This window comes from Strix aluco, chromosome 1 (genome assembly GCF_031877795.1).
Source record: "Strix aluco isolate bStrAlu1 chromosome 1, bStrAlu1.hap1, whole genome shotgun sequence".
NCBI lineage: Eukaryota > Metazoa > Chordata > Aves > Strigiformes > Strigidae > Strix > Strix aluco.
Genome location: NC_133931.1, coordinates 15,740,527 through 15,759,484, shown reverse-complemented (window position 1 = coordinate 15,759,484; position 18,958 = coordinate 15,740,527). Strand labels below are relative to the sequence as shown.

At 37.2% G+C, this 18,958-nt stretch overlaps 1 protein-coding gene across 2 annotated transcripts in view; it reads right to left on the bottom strand.

Annotated features, from left to right (window-relative positions):
- Positions 1 to 18,958, bottom strand: part of EIF3H (eukaryotic translation initiation factor 3 subunit H) — an 86,327-nt gene that overhangs the window by 16,417 nt on the left and 50,952 nt on the right. For both annotated transcript variants that reach the window (XM_074808085.1, XM_074808164.1), the window contains one exon: positions 479 to 646. In XM_074808085.1, coding sequence (XP_074664186.1) covers positions 479 to 646 — 168 coding nt within the window. The remainder of the gene's footprint in view (positions 1 to 478; positions 647 to 18,958) is intronic.

Genomic DNA, 18,958 nt, shown 5'->3' with positions numbered 1-18,958 from the left:
CTGGTCTGGAGAGCTTGAGGAAACACCATTAAATAGGCAGAAAAGAAAAAAATCTTTGTGCTAAGAAACAGTCCAGGTTTTGTATGCTTCTGTCAGAGGTATAAAAAAAACTTGGCAATTCGTGCGATGATTGGTCAGTCACGTACAGAGCCAGACACGCTAGCAAGCAGGGTTTGTTAGACATCTGGTCATGTTCCACCAGCCCCTTCGACGAGGGAGGGGAGATGAAGGAATAAAAATGAAGCAGCTACTCCAGCATTCCAAAACGTACACATCAGGGCTCTGATAGCAAGAAAAATAAACAGAAAGAAGGAAACCCTGTCTAGACTTAGCTGCTGCTGAGGCTGCCGTAGACACAGGGTTGGTATTTACTCGAAAAGGCCTGCCAGGCTACTCTTACAGGCAAAAGACAGAATACAAAAATAGTAGTAATAATATTAAGAGGGGAAAAGAATAATAAAGGAAACCTCATACTAACCGTAAATGAGAACTACAGACTCCTCAATTGCGTGCTGGTAACTGAACTGGGAGTCCAGGAGGGCACGAGTGACAAAAGAGCCATAGTACGTGGACTGGTACCAGCCAACGTGAAGATGATCAATGTTTACGTGGCGAAGGCTTCGCATCATTTCCATCTGGTACTGAACTAGATTAAATAAAAAGTATGTTTAAAAAGTAAACTTACACAATCTGTACTATTTCAAGAGAGAGCTTGATATTAGATGAGCAAATTGTATTTAATTTTATTTTCATTTTTGCAACTGCATAGACGTTTGTTTATTCACTGCTGGACTGTCTTTATTAAAATCCAGAGATTCCTCAGAGAATGAGAGTGACTAGCTTGAGTAAGCAGACTTTCTTCAGCTGCAGTTAATTGCTAAAGTGATCAACAAACTGTTACACGTCATTTACAGTGTGTATTACCTTGCTCATTCATAAAAAAAAAATTCTGACACTGGGTTTCATTAAGCAGTAACATTTTACCATTTAGTAACAAGGAAATATTGTGATTTAAATTGTAATACTGTACAGAATTAGATTAGTTTTAGAATCAAAAGGAGACTTATTTAATGAGTATATGAAATGGAAGATGAACTATTTATGTCTTTTTCACAACGTAAAACTACATTTTCAGTATTAGAGTATGGGGGAGAAGCTATAGGTGTCAGTTTTGATTGCATTTATCTTCAATTTTTCAACACTTTCTTTTTAGAGGTATATAAATGCATAGTATGCATGTATGTATATATTATACATAATACACAAACATTTATATACAGTGAGTTACCTTAGACAGTAGAGAACATTTTTTGTCAGGCTTTTTACACCAAGAGCTGTAATGTTTCATCGTACCAAAGCATAAATTCTGCTTCTACTAAATGCTTCATTCAAACAGATTCCCTTGATGGAACAGAATTCTATTCAGGAATGTTTAACATAATCTCATCAAGCAGATCAACACACCTTATCACTTATCAGACCTTTTAAACAGACAGACACTGTACCAGCCAGTTAAATTTAAGGAAGCAGATTTCAGTGTGATTATCAGACAAACCAACGCTCACAGCCAACTATAGGAAATCAAATGCAACAACACTACACAATCCTTATGTTTTGTCTGCAGCTGCAAAATTTACAAAGATAAAAACAACCCACTCCTATGCATTCATTTTTGTTAATATTTTTTCAAGGCTTCTCCTTGTGCAGATGAAAATATGAAATTAATTACAGAAGAAGGCAACATAAATTAATTGGAGGACAGAATGTGCTATGTTTTCAGACCCCACTTCATATCCTTTCAAGAGGAAAAAAAAAATCCAACCATATCCAACCATATTCTTTAAAGATACGAAGAGACATTTTTCAAGACTGGACAAATATTTTTCTAACTTATCACCCTTACAGCACAAACTACATTCTGCAGTCTGCTGGCCCTTTTCATTATATTGCCATATCTTACTGACTGTATTTTTAAAGTAATCTACATACATTTATATAAACCCTTGCAGACTTTTTCCACCAGCATATGTTGGTGCTTGCATTCTATTTCATAATATCTTAATAGATATTACTTGCAGTATGTGTTTCATTCAGGACACCATGATAATACAGCACCCCAAAACTAATACCTCTAAACCATCCAGGCTACAGTCTGAAATCCCATAATACACTGCAAGCAAAGAAAAGGCCTGCACCATCTGGCTGTCTCTAAACCAAGGCAAATCTAAAGATGCCACTACACTCTTCAGGACAGGACAGACAGTAGAACCGATCAAACAACTGTTTTAAAGTCTGCTTGAAAACCTTCCCCCTTACTAGATCAAAATAAATTTTAATCCCACTTTTATTGCACAACTTCCAGAAATAGTGGCCAGTTTCAAGCACACTCCTTACACAGCAGCCCCAATGCTTTAGCAGGTAGCAAAGAAGCTCCGTCCTTGGACTTAAAGGTTTTGTTGGGGCTTTTTGGGGGGAAGATGTTAAGTTTCTAAATTTTACAACTAAAACAAAGAACACAGACCTCCCCCAGAATAAACTAAAAGACTCCTACTCTGACCACGACTTCGCATTGAAAAAGCATATGATCCATTTATTAAATGTAGTTAGAATAAACTATTTTTGTTAAAATAAGATTTTCAAAGATAGATCTGTGTGGAAAGCAAGTAAGGCTTACTTTTGACATGATGGGCTACAACATGCTAAATAAAACATCAAATTATGGTTAGATCCTTTCTAGCCAAATAAAGTCATGAAAATGAAAAACTAGAATGGGATTTTTAAAAGTGGCTGAAAGAGATAAAACATTTTTTGAGAATGAAGTTATATGTGGATTTTTAGATAGCTGAGCTAGAATGCTCCTTACTGTAGCAATTCTCTTGTAATTGAGAACACTGTCAAAGTAGAGGTGGTCACATAATAATGGGAAGGAAAAAGATACTTATATACAGATTCCTATGAAATCATGTGGTTGACCCATTCACATAATTTCTCCCTTAAGAGGTGTAATGTTAAAAAGAAGGAATACCCTAAGAAAACATCCAGGTCTTTTACAAATTTAAGTAAAGGTATATCATGCTCTTAAAAGCGTTCACCCTAGAAGTAACTGGTAACCAAGTTCCAGGACAACTTATTTTCTTAAATGCAGTATAATCAGCAATACGTAACCAAACATAAGTGTAAGCAATACCGTCTAGAAGAAAAAGGACTCACTGAAAGCCATCCAGATTTCAAGTCAGCAATTCCTCCTCTCATGACTGTTAGCAGTTAGATGATAATGAAGGCAATAGCGGAAAAATCTCAAAGAACCAATAAAGCATCAATAGCTAACATCTCTGCCTTGGGAAAACAACTGCAGAAATTAAAACATGATGCAGTCCCCACCAGGGGGAAATGGAAACTCTTTTAACCAAACATATATATTTTATAAGATGTATTAGTAGCTAGATAGCTCCAACCAGCTGCCAACTTGCACAAATGGGTAACAGCCCCCAAGTTGCTTTTGTTGATACCGTTACCACTGTTTCTTTGTATCTTTTCCCAACCTACAGAACATCACCTTTTTACCTAGAAGTTTAGCAGAGTAGCCAAGAGCTCTCTCTTTCTATCCAGTCCTCAATCTACTAGGACTTGGGATCGTCATGCACTTCTTGTAACGAGGAGTTCACTGTTTTAAGTCAGTCGTTCCCAAGCCACACCACAAAGGTGCCTCTAAAAAGCGCCACTAAGTCTGAGAGTGCCCAGAACTGAGGTGAGCAAGGAAAAGGGCAGGGGAACAGCCAGACCAGGATGCTTCCCCCCTCTCCCCCACATTTAAACAACATACTTATGTTTTTATGCAAATTATTTGTTCAGGAGTGTCCTTGCACTTCTCATTGCATTGAGAACGCACAGCCTCTGTCTCCTGAGCACCTGAGGTGGATTTTTTTTTTTTTAACAGAAAGTGGTCTCTTTTGCTATTATTAAAAAAAAACACCACCAAAACCTCCTTCCTCTAAAAGGGCAATTTTTTTGTAGTTTGCAAACAAATTGGGGGGGTTAATGCAGCTAGAAAGTGTTACTATAATTTGTCTAAAGCAGAAAAAGTGCAAAACTATACAGTGTGGGTGTTTTGCTTGCATATGACTGACTTTTGTGAATTTGAACTAACAAAATCCCTTCATTGAAAACAGTAAACCCTATTACAGTAGTTTGGTGGGTATTTTTTCCCCCTGAACTCAACTACATTTTAACAAACTTGTAAAAGATTAAACAAAACACTAAAATAATGTAAACAATTTTTCTAAAAAATACTGGCAACATTAGAAACTTTATCTGGGCATTACCATATCGGAGGTATACACCCTACATTACCAGTAAGAAAATAACATACTCAAAATTACATAATAAATCAGAGGCAAGGCAAGACTAATGTGATGACCCATTCAACACTGGGACAACTCACACATGTTCTCTAAATACCTTCAAATATCCTTGGACAATAACTTCACTATTTGAAAACCTGATTTAAGAATAAGTCAAATCAACTGAGGCACTGAAAAAAGGAAAAAAAGGTCCATGCAAGGACTTTAAAATGCAAACAAATCTAAGACACCAGAGTTTACAAACAACTGGAAAATTCTCATCCATCTTGAAATAACAGCTTATTTCTAAAATGCTTCCAAAACAAGTGTTCTTGTAACAACCTGATATATGATGCAAGTTTATTTATCACTAAAACTGTATTATTTTTATTTCTTTATAAACAATTCATTAAAATACAGCTCTCAGCAGGTCACAGATCAATGTATGTGTTGTCGAAACTTAGTCCTTAAATAGTTATCGTTACCATCAGATGAGATGCATTTCAGCCTGGCCACATTCAGACTGCTGGTAAATATTATGACATGTGAAACCCTGATCAAAGATGGCCTGGAGGCAATACATTTGATGGCACCTCAGATGCTCAAGGCCTTAATTTCTAAAACATATTTTAACTTGATACGCCTTAAGAAATCTGGTTTTAAGAGCAGCAACCAATGTGTCTCCTAAAAACCCATGCCCCACCAAAGTGGAAGAACTTCATGCCCAGTACCACGTGCCGTAGACTGGTTTTACATTGCTGCTCACCCAGCCTGCTGCAGCACACACTGGACACAGGCAGCACTACCAAAGGAGTAGCACAACCAACTCTATGCTATGAACCACTAACATCTGCGCAGCCTTCAGTCTGGATTTCACAATTGTTTGTCTTGACTCACATTTCACAAATTTGTCTTTAATCAAACAGCAGAAATTACACATCTTCATGAGGGCAGGATACTGATTCAAGAACAAGGTAGACCTTTACCAGCTTCCTCAAAAAGACTCTCTGAGAGTATGTGAGGATGAATATTGCTTCCTCACAGAATCTTGGGGCATACAGAAGACAGATGAACTAAAACTTAGGGTTGTCACTAAAATTTACTCAAGACTGGGCATATTTTCCAAGGGACACAAAAGTCCATCAGAAGAAACAGCTCCCAGACTCTGTGCTAACACTTCTCTGAATTTAACTGGCAACATGAACACGGCAAATTTCCGTTATTCTGGTCAAACTATATTGAAAAATAGCTAAAATATTCCTTTTATAGCACCACCACTAATGTGGATAGTATTTTTAAGGCAATAATTTGTCTCTTTTGAAGTCCTACCATGTGGTAGCATGCATTCTGAACAAGTGCTATACACTACATGGTACTTTTTAGCAGCACAAAAAATTCTGTTTTTTCTATACATATTAAGCTTTGCCAAACCACATGTATGCTTCAGACAGTATCTTCAATGACTAAAACAAGTTAGCAGATGCTAGTTCAAGGAGCCAGCGTATGCATTTGAAAAGAAAGAAAATTGATTTATTTAATTTAATTAAGCACAGAGAATTATGGAGACAACAGATTAATTCGTTTCCCTCCACACACAATCTCAATTAATTGTCTAAAAAACTGTGAATCACAATGACTGCATCTATTGATAACAATTCCAATTGTGAAGATACAAATATAATTAGTACCACAACCAACTTATTCTGGTTAAAAAATACAAATTAAAAGGATGGGCAAAAAGAAACAAGAATTCGCAGTGAATTCCAGCAAAGGCAATGTTTTATCTGAAAAAACCTTCAGATACTGCTGAAATGTATTTCTTAAGCGTGCAACACATATGCATACACGTATTTGCAGATTTTTATCTAAATCCAACCCCCCACACACTTCTCCCAAGACAAATGCACAAGCTTAGTAACTCAACAATTCTCCTATTCAGGGAGAAAAAAATTAAAAGTAAATATTGCCTTCCTCAATAATATTCATTTCCTCCTCTGAAATATCAAGTCAGGGTTACAAAACAGTACTCTATTTTATGCACTTCTCCTATACTGGGCTGAAAGCACCTGATCTCCTCTAAACTTGGAAGCTATGCAGACGAGGACCTGTAAGTAGCTGGATGGGGAAAAAAAAAAAAAAAAAATCACCTGAAAGTAGGCAAAAGTCCAAGAGTCATAGTCAATCATAAGACCACAAAAACAAAAGTGAGTCAAAAGACTTAGTTCAACTCCATTTTAATTGCTAAAATCAAGGATGAAAAAAAAGGGGAAAACTTATTTGTCCAAAGTGGATTAAACTTTTCTAAAGAAATTGTTATATTTTTAAAAGTTAGCAACTGTGATGGAAAAAACTGCACACCATCTGAAAAGCACACTTTACAAATCTGCATTTTCTTTACAGACTTAGGGATAAATTGAAAGCAAATCTGTACCAATCACCTCTATCTATGCCACTGATGCTACAGCTTTAGTAAGAGCAAGCCCAACTGTTTTCTGTGAGTACACACTCATTGCAGCTACAGAGGCTTTGTCAGTGTCTTAGTGCTTTCTAAAGCAAAAAAGTCCTTCATTTTATGAGAAAGACGGGGAGAAACAGAAGAGGGAAAACTCTTAAGAGTAACTATTCATTATGTATGTTCACTGAACTCATTCATTTTTAACCCTGATTATAATTCAATGTTGGTTTTACTACAGCACTGTGTGATATTAATTGTGCTCTACAGAAAAAGTATGGGACACCCAGAGGAGGTATCACAATCAGTATACGAACAGTGAAAAGTAACAGGAACATAGTAAAAATAAAACAACATGTCTGGAGTGCTTCTGTCTGGAGATACTTACCAAAGATGTAAGCATGTCTCTCTAGACTGTTATTTATTACCAGTTCAGACAGCAGTTGCCCATGCATAGTCTCCATTAGAGTTGATGACTAAAAGCTTGGCAGTATGGGCAGAGGTAACTGTCCTGGAGTTTGGGACACCACGCCAATGCAGGCAGTAACTGCCCATCGCTACCTTGCTGCTTTACAGAGGTGGCTCCAAAACATAGGCCAACAAAAGGACATACCTCCTACCAAAACAGAGCAAGGTAGGAAAGAGTAGCTGTTGCCAGTGGGAATAAGGGAGGATGAGGACAAGTTTTCAGAGGAAAGGAGTAAAACAAGAGAAAGGGGAGCATGGGGATGTGCGTGACGGGACACCGGGAAAGCAGCAAATGGAAGCACACCACTTCCTGCACATGTGCTGGCACTCACCCAGTGTTCTCTGACAGCAAGCTTAAGGCTTTGCTCTAAGCACATAACCAATGAATTAGGAGGCAGTCAAACCAATCAAACTATCATATCATTTTATTAACACATTAGCAAACACTCAGATAAGCTTTTGGACAAACTAGATCTCGCTGACCACACAATTCTCTGTAATACTCAAGATAATGGAAATCTGTACTGTTTTTAAATAAACACACCCAAGACTCAAGAATAGCCTAAAGAAGATGGGCAGGACTGTCAAGGTAACTTGCAAAATTGTCTTCTAAAGCACGGAACATTACTCCAAAGGATAAAAGCATTATAATACTACCTTCCAGAAAAATTAAAGCTCTTGAATCTAAAAGCATTTTTTAATTAAAAAAATGCATTTTAAACTAGCATCTTGCAATTAAAGTTGAAAGCAGTATAATTTCACTTTTCTGCTGATGATCTTTAAGAAGCATGTGCCAGAAGAAAATGCAAAATATTTTGAAGGTTTTCTGCCATATATTTGGAGTAGTTTTCTCATTATTTATATAGAAAGCTCCATCTTCACAGTATCTTACAAACACTCACCACTTAATCCTCAATCTCCTCCTATATGGCAGGTAAACAATACACATATCTAAGCATCCATTTGGCTTACTGCACTAGTGTTTTTATGTTGACTGAAGATGGATTTGATATAAGATTAAAATCTTTATCAAGAAAAAAGTTTCAGTCAGCCTACACTGTCATGACAGCAGTAAATTATACCACTAAAAATGACATCTGGGCAACTTCATTCTAGCTTTCCTTGTAAAAAAGCAAGAAGACGCTAACTCATTTCCTAATAAACATCAAATGCCTAATGCAAGCATCAAGTGTTTTCTATTAGGAATGCATTCCCATGAACTTCGGCACCTTGAAGGCTTTACTTACACAATTTTTGTCCAGTGACTGTCATTCTAGCTGCTAAAATGCAAAGTAGGATTAAAGGCATTAAAAGAAATCAGCACAGTCAAAACCCAATTGTTAAGAGTAACCTCGTATCTGACTAAGGACCTCCTTTTTAAAAAAAAAATTAATTAAAAAGTTTAGTAATATTTCCTTAAGTTTCTTTACTGGCCATTGATTTTTTTCTTGTTTACATTAACAGGTAAAAGCTCTTTCTTTACAAAATATTATCAATGTATCTACCTTAGTGCTACAAATTACAAAGCAATTAAGCACACAATAACACAAAAATGTGTGGTGAAAATCTAATTCCTTTCCCACACAAATGTCAATCAGATTATGTAATATAAAATTTCATAAAAATACATTAAGTGCTCAGAGAGGTTATTAAATTACCTGGAAAAAATTGGAAATGTTTAAAGATTAATGAATTACATGGTCATTTTTGGGTTTTTTATTGTAACACAGATTTTCATATTCAACAATCTGAAAGCAGAATGGGGACAGATGCTGAAATGGAAACAACTCAGCAATCACTGCACTTTGAAAATCAGTAATGCCATACAGTACACATCACAGGAAAGTCAGTCTCATTTTGTTAATAACTTTTCAATAAGTGAAGAAAAACAATAATGACTTCACATAAGGGGTCTGGGAGCTTTTAAATCCCCCAACTCCCCTTGAAAAGCAGAAAAATATTTTCTTTTTTGTAAAGCTTCAAAGTTTGGGTATCTTGTACCTCTCCTAGTGTTAGCATTGCAACAATTCAAAGGGAAGGGGGAAGAGAAAGGACATCTTCAACAGCTTACTGAAAGCCAAAACACCCATCTTGTCTTACCAGATACAATGAAGTGAGTGGTTTTCTGATGCCCTGGTATTAAATATCCACACATCTGTTTTGAAAAATCTCTCATACTGTTCTCAAGTTCCACAAAATGTGGTCCTAACACTGAAGCAGACACAGCCTCCATACAACAATTTTTCTGAATTGTCCTTAGAGTAAATCAGGATTCATTAAAAGACAAATAATTTCTACAGACTGTTTCTTCAGCTGAAAGTTACACAGGTGATTTGCTTTCTGTGACCTCCATCAGCCCATCATGTAGGGATGACACTGTTGAATATTTGGTAGGGAGAATCAGTCAAGAAAAGTTCTAATTTTCGTCAAAACAGAAGAACAACATGGTAGCTACCCCCATAAACACATCTTTTGAAACAAAATCACACAAGTATCTAGCTTTCAAATGTGTTAAGAGCACATGCAGAGAAAAAAAAAAAAAAAAAAAAAAGAGGAACGTGTCTTCACCCTCAGGCTTACAGCTTCCTCCATCGGAGGGCCTATTTGTGTGGAGCAAGATCTCCCCATGTGCCAGGAAGGCTTGAAGCAGTTAACATCTACTCCTCCTTTAAGGAAGAAAGGAGGACCCCGCACAACGCCCAAAATTCACATTTGTTTTACAAAGTCTACCAGTTTTATCTAGCCCGGGTGCTGTTACTCACTGATCAAACAGCAGTAAAATGCCATATTAACTTCTTTCTTTTCAGTAAGAATAGCACTTAACTCTCACCTCTCATTTTAGGCAATAACTAGGAGCTTTATATAATACCTAGATGAACACAACATCACAAGAACACTTAAGTATACTTCTTACAATACTCTTAAAACACCACCTGACACCTCTCCATAACACCTCCCATTGAGTAGGTAGCCATTTAACTGTCCATGACACAAAGAAAGACTGAGACATTCCATCTGACTAGCTTAGCGAGCAATGTTTAAATTGTATGAAAGCTCCAACTAAGGGTAGCTTCATTTGGATCTCTGCTGTACTACCATCTATGTGCACTCCTCATCACTGTTAGCCAAGTCCTCAAGCCATGAGGAACATAACTTTAATCCACACAAGGTACAGGTAAGTCAGAATCCAGGCAAAGTCCTATCCAGTAGACAGATGAGAAAACATCTCTCCACTATTTGCTTTGCCAAGCACTGACTTTCAGATAAAATTAATCAAGTCCTCTTGGTTACAATCTCTGCCACAACAAAATTTTCTACCCTTCTTTAGCTTGCAGGCAGAAAGATCTGAGGGTGACAGGTTCCCTGCTGGTGTAGCTCTCAAGCTAAAGATCCAACCGCTACACAGGAGACAGACATATATTCAACATCACTTATCACTGGGCAACTCTTTAAAAAGAGAAGAAAAAAATTAACTTGCACTAACGTGGTGCTAACACAAAAAAATTCTTAACACATAATTTTCTAAAAGGATAACTAAACAACCCCTCCACCTAAACGCTTCTATAGATGAAGTGAAAGGCTTGTGCTGCACACATGGAAGCTGTGGATCCACACTTAGCTGATGCCTGATAGAGAGCCAGAACTAAGTATCTGAAATAACTTTTTTTTTTAAGATATTAACACATTCATAAGGGATACACATTACACTAGTATTTTATTGTAGCATGTTGGTCACCAATAGCTGTTCTCAATTCTCTCTTAGGATAGTTTAGAGTTTGTGAAACAGTATGAAAGAAACTGATTGTAGGTGAGCTCAAGAGTAGAAGACCCTGATTAACATTTTCTAGGGATTAATTTTGGAGGAAGAGTAACACCAGTGGTTCAAACCTTGTGAAAGAATTTGCTTGAAAGACTCCTAAATTATTGCAGTTAGATGACAAGACATTTTCACTTTTCATTAAAACCTATGCCTTTTTATTAAGTCCTCCCTGCAAATGGACATGGCACAATCATTTTGGAAGCTGTTGGCTGCGGGTTAAATCAAATTCTGATAGAGGCAGTCTCTTCCCGCATGTGAAAGCCAGCCTCCTTCAATTCCTGAAGATAAATAATATTATGTAAATGTCAGCGTGACAGGCAATAGCATTAGCAGGGTACTGGAGACACCAAAAGTTATTTAGTGGCCATGGATGCTAGCAGGCAGCAAGAGTTTACAGTGATGACAGACATGATTTTCTGGTCAGAATGTCATCATCCAGAACTGATAGCATCCAAATTTTCATCCCATAGAGCTAAGCACCAATGTTAGAAGAAAAACAATGTGTTAAGAATTTTGGAGCTAATCAATTGAGGAAGTAGGTTATGCTTCATTAGGTGAAACCTTGTTTTTATGCCAGTTCAAACAGAGATATTCAAGGACATGACTACATCATTGTATTGTTTCCTTACATGACTGCTGCCACAACAGCTATCGATTAAATAGCATATGCAACATTTCATTAGTGAAACAGTATTAAGGTACTTAACGTTTCAAAATGTACAGTTTCAGGCATAATGGTACAGATTTCTGAACAACTCCAATATGATGCTTTAACACAGGGTTTGCAACTTTACAACACAGGTGCCATGGAAAGCCAGCAGCTAAAGTTCTGGAAGGCTCAACTGGCAGCATTTTGACAAAAGAGTGTCATGAAAATAATTTTTTTTCCAATTTTCACTATCTTTCTACCAGAATGCTCACTCCTTAATTTGGGGAAGAAAAATACAATTTATCATGCCACACTTGGCGGAGGGAGGAAAAATTCAAGTCCTTGTTTTAACACACAAGAATCTACTGAAGTACTGAAGTATTGTTTAGTCTTCAGAGGCTTTCCACACAGATGTGAAGAATGTAAAACCTGGTACAACTAAATGACATTTCAACTGGCCAAGACAGATCCAGCCCAACTGTGCTGATGCATTAACATTCTCCAAATCCCAAAACTGTATCAGACTTCCAACCTTTGTCTTGGACAACCTGAACGGGACCTATTACAGGTCCCATTTTCTTCCCAAGGAAATCAGATTTCTCATCATCACTTACTGCTTCCTTCTTTTCACTTATGTGTGTATGTATATGTAAGAGGGGGAGAGAGAGAATATACACAACCCCCCGACATTTAAATATGCAATTAACCAAGAATGAAGGTGGATACCATGGTAAATGTTAACACACACGGCCATACTTTCATATACATCAAAAAAGGGTGTTGTTAAAGCAAGTTCAACAATGAGTAATGGAAAGGCAACTTCTCAGCAACAAACAAGACAGAAGCGTGATAACATGTGTTTGCTCACAGTATTACAAGGTTCATCTCTACAGCCACACCACCCCACCCCGCCAAAAATCCAGCTTATGATTTCACTCCACTGCCCAGATAATAACCTGACAGGGAATTCAGACCAAGGTAACTCAACACAGAAATCCCCATTTCATTGTGCATTAGTGCTGTAGTTAGGAGCTATAACACTGCATGGTATCTACTGAATGGCATTACCATTGGTATTACTCAGTAGAGTTTCTAAAGCCCCGGCTAACACTAGCAATGCCTGTCATTAGTATAACTTCTTCAATGTGCCCTCAAAGAAACAACGAATTCAGGCCAGCTTCAAAAAGTCTTTTCCATAGCACAGCAAGAGGAACAATAAAAACAGGAGTGGTTAGATATTTGAGGTGAAAGACATGCCTTCTCACAAGCAGCCTTTGGCATCTAACAACTTGAGATCATGCACTGTGTTCAAATGCAAAAGGTATCAAATAATTTAAAAAAAAACCTAAACCCCTCAACAATTTAAGAAGATTAAATTTAGAAAATAAAGCTCATGTCTTTTTGATCAAGCTACACAAGACAGGGTGAATTTTTCCCCTTTCTAGGGCTTGTAACATCATATGGCAGGATTCTGCAAGCCAAAGCTAATATTTCAGCAACATAGCACTTGCAACTTTTATATCTAAGTGTGGCTTGTTCTTTTAAAGTAGCCAAGAACTAAACTCACACCCTGTTTAAAGAGGCAGAAAAAGTGCTCTGTGCCAAGGAGGAAGTTATAAACTTAAAGTACGCTTTGTACGTGGGAAACAAGTTGGGAAACAGAGGGACAGATCCACTGCAATCAATTCTCTAACAAGTAAGAGCAAAAGCACAATGTAATGCGCAGTACATCAGAGCTGGAGACAGGAGGCTGTGGTTCCACTGCTCGCTCAGTTGAAGGACCCCTGATGGAGGCTGGACAAGTCAATTCTTTCCATTCCTGTTTCTTCTCTGAAGATTATAAACCCTTGAGACAACACTCAGCATTTACTCTGAACACAGCCCCAGAGCAAAACAGCCCCGTTTGAGGAAAAGATGAATCATTGAATCACTTGGTGGTACCTATATTTTTCTGACTGCCAAAATGCCTCTGTAACTAAATTATATTTACAAACCTAAATTAGAGCTGGAGAAAAAAAAAAAGTTCATCAAAATTAATTCTACCCAAATAGACTTCAGATAAAAGACACAGTGATGATGAGGCATGCAGGGTTGATCAGCAGCACAAAGTCCATCAGAAGGCCAGTCACTAGTGGTGCGCCCCAGGGGTCAATCCTGGGTCCAATACTCTTCTGTCATCTTTGTTAGTGACCCAGATGATGGGACAGAGTGCACCTTCAGCAAGTTTGCAACGATACAGAACTGGGAGGAGTGGTTGATACACAAGAGGCTTGTGCTGACATCCAGAGAGACTTCAACAGGCTGGAGAAACAGGGTGACAGGAATCTCAAAGTTCAGCAAAGGGAAATGCAAAGTCCTGCCCCTTGGGAGGAATAACACCAGGCACCAGCATATGCTGGGGCTGAGCAGCTGGAAAGAAACTCTGCAGAAAAGGCCCTGGGAGTCCTGGTGGACACCCAGTTGACCATGAGCCAGCAATGTGCCCTTGCAGCAAAGAAGGCCAACAGCCTCCTGGGCTGTATTAGGCAGAGTGATGCCAGCAGTTTGAGGGAGGTGATCCTTCCCCTCTGTTCAGCCCTGATGAACACCTGGGGTGCTGCATCCAGTACTGGGCTCCCCAGTACAAGAGAGAAATGGATTTACTGGAGAGAGTTTAGGGACACGCCATGAAGATGACTGGGGGCATCTGTCATACAAGGAGAAGCCGAGAGAGCTGGGGCTGTTCAGCCTGGAGAAGAGAACGCTGAGGAGGATCTTATCCATGTGCATAAATACTTACGAAATTCAACTTAAACATAAGACAAAAAACTTTTTTTTTTTTTTTTTTTAAACTCTGAGGATGGGCAAACTCTGCAATAGGCAGCCCAGAGATGCTGTAGATCCTTGGAGATGATCAAAACCCTGTGATGGACAGCCTTTTCTAGGTTTGAGCAGGGGTACTGGACCAGAGACCTCTAGACATCCCTTCCAACTTCAGCTATTCAATGATTCTATGACTGGAAAAGATGGCTTAATAAGTTAGAACATGATAAAGAAAAGAAAATAACGAAAAAAACCACCAAACCTTAGTTCAAGTCACATAAAACATTGGTCAATTTTTTTCTTTTTTTTAAAAAAGTGGCCAAGATCACAAAAGTTCTGCTACATACTAAAGAAAAACTATGGCAATCTAAGTAATTCAAGTTTGGTTTGAGTAAAATACAGGCTTTTAGAAACAAACAACCATAGTGTGAAATTTCATCAAAGGAGACTTTTTGTGTTTCAAAAACAGTTATTTTCATTCTGCATTCATCTTTTTGTTAGTTATTGAAAATGTTAAAACCAATTATGCAGAACACTATATAATTCTCAAAGGATTCAGCCCAAATACTTTTTCAAATGCAAACAAGACACTAGTCACAATAGGTACAAAATCTTTGGTTAATAGCCACAGACTGTATTTATTTTACCCTCTCTCATTGAATGTCAAAAATGTAACAGAAATGGTTTCAAAAAATTAACATGGGTAAGTCAGTCCAAAAATATTTTGTTTCACAAACTGTGCTTAGATTTGCAACTGCAGTTCAATATGGTAAGCAAACATGAAAATACAGAACTGTCAAAGGACAAAAAGGAAACAAAGCCAAGGACTGAATAACACTGAACTACAATGTCAAGAGGACTTGAAAAGAGAGGCCTGGAGAATTCATTTTGTTCAACAGATGGGGAAACATGGCAGAAAGAAATACAAATTAAAAAGCATCTTAGTACACTGACCATGATCTCCTCTGTTTAAAACTGCATTTCAATCAAGAAAATCAAGAAATACTGTTGCAGCCATCAACAGCAGTCAGTAATGTAAAAATGTAACCAGAATGAAATCTAGATGAACTGCTGAAGATCCTTTCTTTGCAAGATACTACAAAGAATGCTATTTTCTGAAGTATTACACTGAAAAACAAAAAATTTACATGTCACAGTTATACATTCATATCAGAAAACAGTTTGGAATAATAAAAGTTTTTTGAGCTGAACAGTGGCAACTTTGAGGTATCTGGAAAGATAATAATTCAGTAACAATAAGCTCAATTTCTGTTTACTTAAAATAATTATTTTAAACTTCCCAATTTATTTTATTTCTATGTATCACAATCATAGTATCAGGTGCCAGCAGGAAATACTGCAAACTTTGTCAAAAGTTTTCTCTGCCTCAGAAGAAAGATGTTTATACCGTTCTCAGTCTCCAAACAGCTACTTAAAAACTGCAATTTGTGTTTCCAACACCTCCTCCATAATTTATCATAGGAATATACTCAAGGGAACTGAAAAAAAATAAAAATGCCTCCTTTCTGTAGGAAGACTGTGAGCCACAGCACTGCTTATTAGAGAGCATTAAAGTATCCACATAGGCACTGAGCTTGTGGTGCATGTGTACAGTCCTTGGTCATAAAACACCAACTAGATTATGTTGGTTGGTAGCATAATAAAAAATATTTTTTTCTACATAGTAAATCATTTCAGTTACTGTTTAGCTTAAGAGTATGATACACTTTTTCTACAAATAATCTTCCTTGAGTTTTTACACTTAGAATTTAGTAGTCTTGGAAACCATGTCCCACTCCTTTGGCAGGTGGAAGAGAAGATTACATGTGAGAAATGGCCTAGCCTGAGTCATGTGAGTTAGAAACACTCAAGAAACTGACTACCAAAACCTCAGCGTGGGAGAGCTGAATCCACAATTTCACAAATCCAGACTTCCACTAGGGTCTCAGCATAACCTGGTGCATGGTAAACTGTACCATTTCTGCAATGGACAACCCTTACATGAGATTTTAAGGCAGCTGGCTAAATTAGCTATATCATCACTTCAGCACAACTGAAACTTTGCCCGTTTCACTGTTGTCTTTTAAAGGAGAAGTGGAGCCCAGGCTGTTCTCTCCTCCCTACTCCTCTATCCCCACAAGGCCATGTGGCAATGAAAGTCTATCCTCAAGGCCTCCTTTCTTAGGCATTACTTTGAAGCATGAGGAGGAACAGAAATACTACCCCGGACTTAAAGATATGCCAATTAGCTTTTAAAATAGACTTCCAAACTCCGTTTTGGAGAGCAATCGCTGATCACATCATGCTGGCTCTGGTAGCCAGCTGTTGTTTTAAAAGACAGCTATAAATACATGAAATACTCTCCTGATACTACTTTTCTATGTAAGCAATTGTAGCTGTTACAAGGAGGCTATGTAATTAAGTCCCAAAGGGGAGAGACATTTGCACAGCCACAAAGGAGAGATCCACAAACGGAAGAGTATGTACAAAGAATAGTCTTTGTTAAGACCTGTTCCATGTTACACAAGAGTTCACAAACTCTTGATCCAAAGTGTTTTTAAAATGACTATCTCTTTTACTTCTCCTTTCAAGGACAAGAGCAATAAAGAACTTGTTTTCCAATACTGCATTTCAAGTGCACTCGATCTTTGCTTGATTTTTCAAAGTCTGACAATTATTCTCCAAAACTCAAATATTCAAATCTACAGAACAGTCAGATTTAAATGTTTACTTGGTTCCTACTTATCTTCTAGCTGAAGCTGACTAACAACTCACTCAGGCTTTTTGATAAGTTTCTAAACGGGGTATCTCCTTTTCATGGAACCGATACAGTGATGCAAGACAAGACAGAAGACAGAGCTGGTGCCTGATGAGCAACAGCATTAAATGTGCTTGATCAACAAAAATCACAAAACAGACTTTATAGACATTTCACTTGCTGTCCCCTACAATTTTCACTAGTAAAACTTTCCAAGATGTGGTTCTGTTATACTCCTGAATCGCAAGTCACAAGTACTAAAATTTTCATTAACAGACACCAAACACATATCAGCTTTAGGACAATCTTGTAACTCAAACATGGCAAGGACAGCACATGGTTTTAAGCATGTGAGCAGGTGCAGGAACACAGAAGCTGAATTTCTGACCTCCTACCCTGCACAGGGGCTATGGCTGCTGTGCAAAGACAGTGAGCCACAGAAGTGTCCTAAAGATCAACTTCCTTCCACAACTACCAACTGAATAACCCTCTCTAAGGGATCTCTTCTTGAGATTCACAATTGTTACTGAAAATTCTAAGGCTTCTTCAACCAAGAGATTATTTTAAGCTGTAAACAAGTTTTAACAGCAAATATATATTAAATTGCATGAACCTTTAATGAAGAAATATAATAAAAAGTAAGCAGTGAACTTACATAAACAAACAAAACCTGGTCAGTTTAGTGTTACAGTATCTTTACAAGCAAGCTTAGTGTAATCAAATTGGATCAATACATGAAATTACAAAGTATCTTGTTGAAATTAGTTTAAAAGAAAAATATATTTAACATGAGACATTCCAATGCTTCTTCAGGTTATAAAGGGTTCCTTTATCTCCAAATACCCAGAACATGTTTAAAATACATTCTGAATTTTATTTCTCACAGTGTTTGATATAAAAAACAAACCAGAAGGTTGCCCCAAAGATAAATGAAACATCTGGTGAAACATGTAATAAGCTTCAGGCTCACATCTGCTACTGAAGTTAGTATTCCCGCACTATAGCTACAAGCTCTACACAAAGCTCTATAAGAATAACTGAGAACAGGGAGGATTATAGAGAACACATTCCTCAATCTAAATTGATATTTCCTCTTCCATCTGAATCAACATTGTGCTTCCATATGTATGCATTAATGTCCAGTGCTAACCCTCAGTGAAAATAATTTCTAAAAGTAAAGTTATCTCATTTAAAACCTATCTTATTATTTTTTATCAGGAGGGTTTAGGCAGTTTTATGCATTTATCTAGGCATATTTATATTTATATACATATATATGTTTATCTAGGTAAAACTGGATATACATACATATATATAGTTTTCACTAGTATTAGACCACAAGCAAACTGAGAACAATTAATTCATCCATACGTCATTACATTTGACAAAACTTATGTGTAAAAAACAAGAGTAGACAGTAAAAGGCATACTTACTATAATTACATAAAAGTGCAGCCCCAAGTATTTTCAAGTAGTAACTGATAAAACTGAATGCAATGTATTTCCTAAGGAATAAATGATGCGTAACTCTCATTCCTGTTTCTATAAGAAGGTTGCTCAATATTTATTTTTTTTTACCCATTTACTCCTAAAGTTTCAATTTCTTCCATAAACAACGACAGCAAAACATTTACATTTAATGCCGACATAAATTGCTTTGTATTTGTGA